This window comes from Lupinus angustifolius, unplaced genomic scaffold, assembly GCF_001865875.1.
Source record: "Lupinus angustifolius cultivar Tanjil unplaced genomic scaffold, LupAngTanjil_v1.0 Scaffold_1_921, whole genome shotgun sequence".
Classification (NCBI taxonomy): Eukaryota; Viridiplantae; Streptophyta; class Magnoliopsida; order Fabales; family Fabaceae; genus Lupinus; species Lupinus angustifolius.
In genome coordinates this window covers 41055-49589 of record NW_017716238.1, presented here as the reverse complement: position 1 = coordinate 49589, position 8535 = coordinate 41055, and the positions used below count along the sequence as shown (strand labels likewise).

At 30.4% G+C, this 8535-nt stretch overlaps 1 protein-coding gene across 1 annotated transcript; it reads right to left on the bottom strand.

Annotated features, from left to right (window-relative positions):
• Window positions 1-4079: 4079 nt before the first annotated feature.
• On the bottom strand, window positions 4080-7229 carry LOC109337061 (F-box/kelch-repeat protein At1g74510-like). Its single transcript, XM_019573932.1, has 2 exons — window positions 7047-7229; window positions 4080-5805 (listed from the first exon to the last, which is right to left on the bottom strand). The coding sequence occupies exons 1-2, from the start codon at window positions 7223-7225 to the stop codon at window positions 4452-4454; spliced, it is 1533 nt and encodes a 510-aa protein (XP_019429477.1). The 5' UTR covers window positions 7226-7229; the 3' UTR covers window positions 4080-4451.
• Window positions 7230-8535: the final 1306 nt, after the last annotated feature.

Genomic DNA, 8535 nt, shown 5'->3' with positions numbered 1-8535 from the left:
GGTAGACACTATGGCAAAACTTTTAACATTTTTTAAAACTAATTATTTCCATTTTTTGCATAAAACATAATCAATATTTACCATCTTACTAGATTATTTGATAGTGTAGTCGAAAAATGACAAAGGACCCATGTGTGATTATACAAGTGTAGTTTTCATATTCCATTTTTGCCCTCAACTGTGTAACCTCCTCTCACATTCACTAATTACAAGTTGAAACCGCTTAAATTTCTTTTTGTTGTCTTCTCTCACATCCCTAACATAGTCTTTTCCTTCATAAAGTTATAACCGTTGAATTTAATGTGATTGTTATTAAAAGTTTAAAATCTTTGCAAAGAGTAAAGTTTTTACACTGTTAGCATATCATCCGTATTAAATTATATTAATTTTTTCATAGTCAATGATGATTAATAAATTAATGGTGAATGATTCGTTAACAGTATAAAAAATAATTACACTGTCAGTATTTACAAATTAAATCCTATTATTAAAATGTCATATATTAGAGGAAGGAAATGAATTTCATTATTTTCAAGAATATGTAACAGATAGAACAAGAAAAACATTTAGCAGAATTAAGAAATGAGTTTTAGATTATATTGTCTTATCCATACAATTTAGGATGTGGTTTTGACCAATGGAGGTTTATAAACTTTTCAATTTCCAATATATCCAAAACTGGTGCAATGAATGACAAACATAGAAACTGTAGCATAAAATGAGTATTTTAATTGATAATCAATGGTGGATTGAGATGATTGTAAATATAAAATGAGGATTTAATTGATAATCTTAAAGAATAACGGTAATATATATATATATATTGTTAGTATGAAGATTTATATATATACATTATTCATTTGGATTACATTTTTTGAAGAGTTTATAATAATTAAATATAAATGGTAAATAATACAGTAATAATGTATAAAATCATATAGTATCATTTCATACATTTTTTCACCCTTAAAGAATCAATATGTAAATCGTTGCCTAAACAAAGTATTTCATACCAAAAGTACTAAAAAAGATGGGCTAAATATAAAGTATTTGATAGTAAACAAAGTATATGGGTAAAAATTATAGACTCAACTTCAAACACTAGGAAAGTAGATGGACAAAATGAACGCGCTAATAAAACATAAATGCAAAAATCTTATTGATGAAATTTTTAATGGAAAAAAGTAAACATTGATTTTTTTGGAGTTATGAGGTTAAAAGGGAGAGGATGGGGATGACACGGTGGAAGAGGAGTGGGGGTAGTTTTTTTTGTAAAATATTGTATTCCACCTCTTAAATGGTATCATCATGAAGGAAAAAATTTAGCTGGTGTACATCCAAAATTTATGTGATTTATTTGGAGAAAAAAATAAACACCCCGTTAAAATCTAAAAATAACCTAAAAAGACATTTAACCTGTCCCAAACACAATATGGGTGATGGACAAGATTTTGATGTTCTTTTCCTTAAATTCAACTGCCTAAATTTCTTTTCCATAAAAAATAATTAAGTTTTTATCTAAACTTAATAGAGCTTAAGATATATGCACTGACGGTATAAAGTTTTTACAATGTTAATACATTATTCACTATTGATCTGTATTTTGACTGACAGTGTAAAAATTGTTATATTAATAGTATATACATATTAAATCCAACTAAATAGGTAACATTATGGACTAGTTTATCAAAATTCAGTTTTTCAATTAGGATCTCAAACACAACCAATCCTGGTGTGATATTTGAGGTTTTTTCTTTAAGCTTAGACCCCAGTAAGATACGAACAGCCCGGGTTAGAACATAGTTAAAAAAATGTTACTCATTTTAATCCTTTAGATTTTTTGACTATTGGTTTTTTCTTTTAAAAATTGAAAAATCTGAAATGATTATAATTTTTTTGAATGTATAACAAATTAGTTCTTTTTGGATATAATTAGTCTCTATCAAGTATTATAAAACATATTAAAAATGACCATCTTGATCCATATGAGAAAATAATTTGTAGTATTTCCGGGTTTTCAATTTAAAAAAACAAATAGATATGGTCAAAATATATATGGATTGAAATGTGTATTTATTATTTTATTAAGCATCCGTGGAAAGATGGTAACAGGTTTCTCAGTGCACATGTAGATGAGGCACACATCACCATCTGTGTCTTTTATTTTGCATTGTACAATTTGTACTTCCAATGTTGTCTCTAACAAATATAACTTGCAACTATCTGACTACTGCTCAGCCCACACAAATTAGCCAGTAAAAAAACCCAGAAAAGGAAAGAAAGTAAATAGAAAGAACATAAATGGAAAGAAAGTAAGTGGATTCTGCACCAGTAGTTGAATTTTTGGTTTGTAACTTTGTATGTTCAAAATTTACAAAATTTCCTATAAAAGCACACCTCTAAAGAAATGGAGTATATCCTAATTTCTAGATAAACAAGTTTTAATAAAACTCCTTTTTTTTTGCTAAAAATAAAAAGAGGGCAATCTACCGGTCCGGTTCATGAACCTCCCATTTCGTGGTACTTGGAGAAGATAGAAGTATACAACTTTACCTTGCTATTTCCAGAATTTGAACTAATGAGCACATGATTTGAATTCGTGACCTCATCATATGAACTCATTACCTCATATTAAACAATAATCTTTCAGTTGCGCCAAACTCATTGTCACAAATATTGTAACTTTCTTATTAAATAGAAAATTACTATATACAAACAACTAAGGGATGAAATCCATGTACTCCAACAATAAGTTAAAAAAATTACTCCACATCTTAGGCATGCATTTTAGGAAATCTAATAGTTCATATCTACTTACTAATTCAAAGCATTGGATTTTCTTAGAATGGATGACTAAGATGTGGAGTAAATTTTGTTCTGTATCCACTCAAGGATAAAATTTATTGCAGAGAAGCATCCCTGAAGGCCATTGATGCGTTGAAGCCTTGAAGGAACGGCTAGTAGTTAGACCAATTCAACAGATCAATATATAAGAAACTCTGACGAGTCTAAATTTCATAAGGGCAGGTTCTGGTGCAAAAGTACAAAAACTTTTCAAGTACAACAACTTATGCATAGCAACAAAGAGAGGTCATGTTTTGACAAGAGAAGTCGAAAATGCTATTGTATCCTACTGTTCTTGCACTATTGTAATCAGCCAAAAAGAAAGCTCTTCTATGCAAAATAGATTAACATTCACCACAGAACTGGCTTTTAAGAACACATAGTCAATAGAACGACGTCATAATGCTTTGTATGTGCTTAATGATAAACATAGTCAGAAGGTTATGGTTATGTTAATTTTATCGAATCTCTATGATATGGATCAACGATATATCGGGCTAGTAGTATCCACTAATAATTTCAAAAGAGACATTCCAGAGAAAAATTCGTTTGCTTTGATTGCTGACATCAACATTTTCTTTTTACAACAAGAACCAAGTAACTACCTATAAAGCCAGCTAGTGTGGTATAATAATTATTGAAATCATCAGGTACGTTTCAAAAACATGTTGAATGGTTAATAGAGAACAAAGATATAATTGTAAATGTTACAGAATTACATAAAATAATTTCAGATTTTCAATCAATTCTCATTCCAAAAATGAAGACCTTTGTTCCTTGTATTAAGACTACTGTCGGAACGGCTGAACCCTAACTTTATAGCCCTCATCTTGATAATTAATGTACAAATTAAAATCAAATCAAATCAAATCCTCAAATGTCCTTATCTGCTTTCTATTCAAACAATGTACCCAAAAACATACCTAATAGGCTAATACCATAACACAATGTCTGAGCTCTTTATGGCTAATCAGATTGAAAATATTGTCATTCATTTACTACATATACCACACCAAAAACAACATAACCTTGACCAAAAGAAACAGAATGATACAACTTGGACTTGGAAGATGCAATTAAACACCATATCTGATAAAACTAAAGTAAAAAGACATGGAGAAAAGGGTTACTCATTATTTATTTTGTAGCTCATTTTTTAATTTGGTTTTCTTGTTTGTTTTGCAAGTTAGAGAGGGGGAAATGGAGCATTGGGATAATGTGCACTGCAAACAGGGTTTGGGAAGATTATATATCTACATTCATAAAAGGGAAAGAGAAAGAAAAGAAGAAAATACTGAGACCAATTACAATTCTGCAATTAAACTTATGAAAATGGTCATTGTAACCAACCATGTACCAACTAACAAGAGCTATAATTATTAACCAGTTAAGGTGCCACATTTGAAATGTTCATAATGGTAATTTAAAAGTAAAAGACTAAATTTTTGAAGTTCTAAAACTTTGTCTATGACTCTAGATAGGACTAGAAATTTACCCCCCAAAAATATTGGGCAGGAGATTACGCACTAGCCAGATTCCATCTCCTGGAAAATAAAAGCTTGTTATTTGACATCTATAAAGCAGCATCTCCACCAAAGACAAACACATCAACATCCCATCACGGCGCAATTATATACAAAGCTCCCTGATTGCTTACTGGCAAGCCTGTTCCACTGTAGTGCACCATCACCTGGGATACAGGCATTAATCTCAATCACCCCGATAGCCCTTGGCCCGCCAACAACCATTAGCCGGTTCCCGCATGCTCGAAAGGCTAAACCCCAGCCGTTCATCGAGACTACGCGCTCGGGCAATCGTCCAACTGTGACCCATGAGTTACTATCTTTATAGTATCTCCTGACTTCCTTCTGTGCATAATCTGCTGCATACAATACATTATTTACAACTGCGACTAACGGAGGCGCCTCGACGGTAGCTGGTACCTCATTCTCCCCAGGTTGTCCATTTCGCCTAGGGAACATATTGGGTATTTCACGCCACTTTCTTGTTTCCAGATCAAACTCCTCACCACATGTTAGCTGCATTGCATTGTCTACCCCAATTCCACCAATGACATAAAACTTCCCATCTATAAATACACCAGAACACATTTTCCTTGCTTTATTCATGCTTGGAAGAAGTTCCCAGGTTCCAGTTTCCGAGTTATAAAGCTCAGCTGAGCTCAAGATGTTCCCATGGAAATCAGAACCACCGGCTAATATGGCGACTTCTCCAAGGCTGGCAGAACCAAACAAGCATCTGGAAAAATTCATTTTCATGCCAGATGACCATGTGTTCGTCAAAATGCTATATCTGTTAATGACAGGAGACATTATTTCCTTTCCAAAAACAAGAAGCTCTGTGCCAACAGCCAACGACTCCTTATCAGAACATATAAAACACTCATTCGAAGGCATACTAGGCAAGTATATCCACCGGCCACAGTTGGGATCAAATGCCTCCCATTCAGGAAGATTACAAGAGAAGTAAACCCAATGTTCTATCCTACCCACCTGCCGCCTCAGCCTATAAATCTCTCCACTCCTAATAAGAGATCGAAAACTCCTGTTCAGTAAGGAAATCAAGCCATAGTCAGACCTTGAACAGCGTAAGAGACAATTAATAGAGATGTCCCGGCCGAGTTGGCGGATAAGGCCACCTGAGTCTGATTGATCACTTGCATTGTTTTGGTCATTCCCTTGGTTAAAGTTAAGGGAAAGGGAAAGATCAAGGATATTCATCTGTGGTTCCCCTTCTTCCCTTTCCTTAGGAGGATCCGAAAGCCTGCGAGACTTTCTCAGCACAGCTACTTCCTCCAGTTCCAGTCGACGCTTATTGTTCGACAGCTCCATCACACGTAAACTATTGTAAATCCACTCAGTCTCTTGCTCACATGAGCTTGGTAAGTCCCTTGCAATGAGAAAGGATGGACCCTCCAACATGTCTTCGGAAATAATGAATCTGGTTACAAAGAAAAAAGCCCTTAGTTTCTTACCCATCAAAATTATAATTAAACATCATGTCAATATATTAAATTCGCTATATCTATCATAGAAAGTCTTCCAACAAAAGAAACACATGGATAGAAGTTTTATGGTCAATAAAATCATGAAACCACAATCATTAACTTTACATATAATCAAAACGTGCCAATATAATTTCAATCAGAAAGTCTTATCCATCAAAATTAAAATAAAACATCACATCAGTATGTTAAATTCACTGTATCTATCACAAAAAGGCTTCCAACAAACGAAGCATATGGTTGGCAGTTTTAAGGTAAATAAAATCATGAAACCATAATCATTAATTTTGCATATAATCAAGACATACAAATATAATTTCAAACAGAGAATCTTATCCATCAAAATTAAAAAAAATAATAAATTATGCAAAATTCGCTATATCTATCACAAAAAAGGCTTCCAACAAAATATGCATATGGATGGAACTTTTAAGGTAAATAGAACCATGAATCCATAATCATTAAATTTGCATATAATCAAGACATGCAAACATAATTTCAATTAGAAAATCTTAGAGTATGATAAATTCGCTATATCTATCACAAAAAGGATTGCAAGTTCCAACAAAAGAAACATATGAACGGCAGAAGGTAAATAAAATCATGAAACCAAAATCATTAATTTTACATATAAATCAAGACATGCAAATATAATTTCAATCAGAAAACGACACAAAAAAGAGACTAGAACAATCTTCACCGATTACTTGAAAATGCATGCACAATTCCTGTACAACCCAGATTTGGCAAAGAATCTAGCACATGCAGAAAGAGATCTGACATAAAAAATCATAGCCCTCAAATATGCAGATACCCAAAAATCAGAATGGAAGAGTGAACTGGGTAATAATTTTAGAAAGAAAATTGCTGAGAATTAATCAAATAAAGATTTAAAATAATAACAACACCGTGCATGTTCAATTTCAAACAAAAGTCTTTTCATCCATCAACAAATAAAAAAAATTAAAAACAAACATAAAAAAAGTGATCAATTATAATTTGCAATGGGAGCAACCCCATTATGTTTTTTCCTTTTCCCATTCTGGGATTGAAGAAAAAACCAAAAATTGAAAACCAAACCACGCAACGCCCAACGCAAAACGAAAAGCTTAAAAGAAAAACCCATGAATTGAATTGAACCCAGAAAAGAAAGGAAGAGAGAAAATAAAAAGCTTACAAAATTAGATGAAAAGGAAGAGAAGTTCGAATAGGTTTTGGATTGGGTATGCAAATCACAAAGGCACTGTATTTCTTCTCTTCGTTTCTCTCTCTGTGCTTGTATTTATTTGATTCTTTCAAGCTTGTGTTCGGTGGTGTGGGGTGTCGTGTCATGTGTTTGCTTTGTTTCGTGTCCATTGGATTTAGGAATACCCATTCAGTTTCACGTCACCTCTTTTTTTAATATACATGTCACTAATTTTATTTTTGTGAAAATTGTTTTTTTAGCACAACAAACTTCATACCTTTATGATTTTTCTAATACTTTAATGAATAAGAAACACTTAAATTTAGGAACCAGAGTTTAAAAAAGAAGTAATCTTTATAAAATATAATATGTTATTATAATTTATTTGTGTTAAAATTGTTTTTAGCACAACAAACTTCATATTTTTATGATTTTTAAATTTGAGAAGTATAATTTAATAAAAAGTAATATTTATAAAATATAATATGATGTTATAAATCATATTTAAAATGTTTTTATCCAAATAGGAACAAAAAAATTTGTTTTTTCATAAAGTAAAAGTGTTTTTTAGCACAACAAACTTCATATCTTTATGGTTTGTTTAATATTTTAATGAACAAGAAAGACCTAAATGTAAGAATCAGAGTTTAAAAAAGAAGTAATTTTTATAAAATATAATATGTTGTCATAATTTATTTTTCTTAAAATTGTTTTTAGCACAACAAACTTCATATTTTTATGATTTTTAAATTTGAGAAGTATAATTTAATACAAAGTAATATTCATAAAATATAATATAATGTTATAAATCATATTTAAAATGTTTTTATCCAAATGGGAACAAAAAAAATTGTTTTTTCCTAGAGTAAAATTGTTTTTTAGCACAACAAACTTCATATATTTATGGTTTTTCTAATACTTTAATGAATAAGAAACACTTAAATTTAGGAATCAGAGTTTAAAAAAGAAGTAATCTTTATAAAATATAATATGTTGTTCTAATTTATTTTTGTTAAAATTGTTTTTAGCACAACAAACTTCATATTTTTATGGTTTGTTTAATATTTTAAAGAATAAGATTTACCTAAATTTATTTATAAAATATAATATGATAATATAAATCATATTTAATTTTTTTTATCCAAATGGGAACAAAAAAATTTGTTTTATCATAGAGTAAATTTGTGTTTTATCACAACAAACTTCATATTTTTATGGTTTGGTTAATATTTTAATGAATAAGAAAGACCTAAATTTAAGAATCAGAGTTTAAAAAAGAAGTAATCTTTATAAAATATAATACGTTGTTATAATTTATTTTTATTAAAATTGTTTTTAGCACAACAAACTTCATATTTTTATGATTTTTAAATTTGAGAAGTATAATTTAATAAAAAGTAATATTTATAAAATATAATATGATGTTATAAATCATATTTAAAATGTTTTTATCCAAATAGGAACAAAAAAATTTGTTTTT

Excerpts from the sequence above, each read along its gene's own strand:
- LOC109337061 (XM_019573932.1), bottom strand. The coding sequence starts at position 7,225 with ATGGACACGAAACAAAGCAAACACATGACACGACACCCCACACCACCG. Across the intron at positions 5,806-7,046 it reads CTTCCTTTTCATCTAATTTT|ATTCATTATTTCCGAAGACA; the intron begins GTAAGCTTTTTA and ends CTTTGTAACCAG.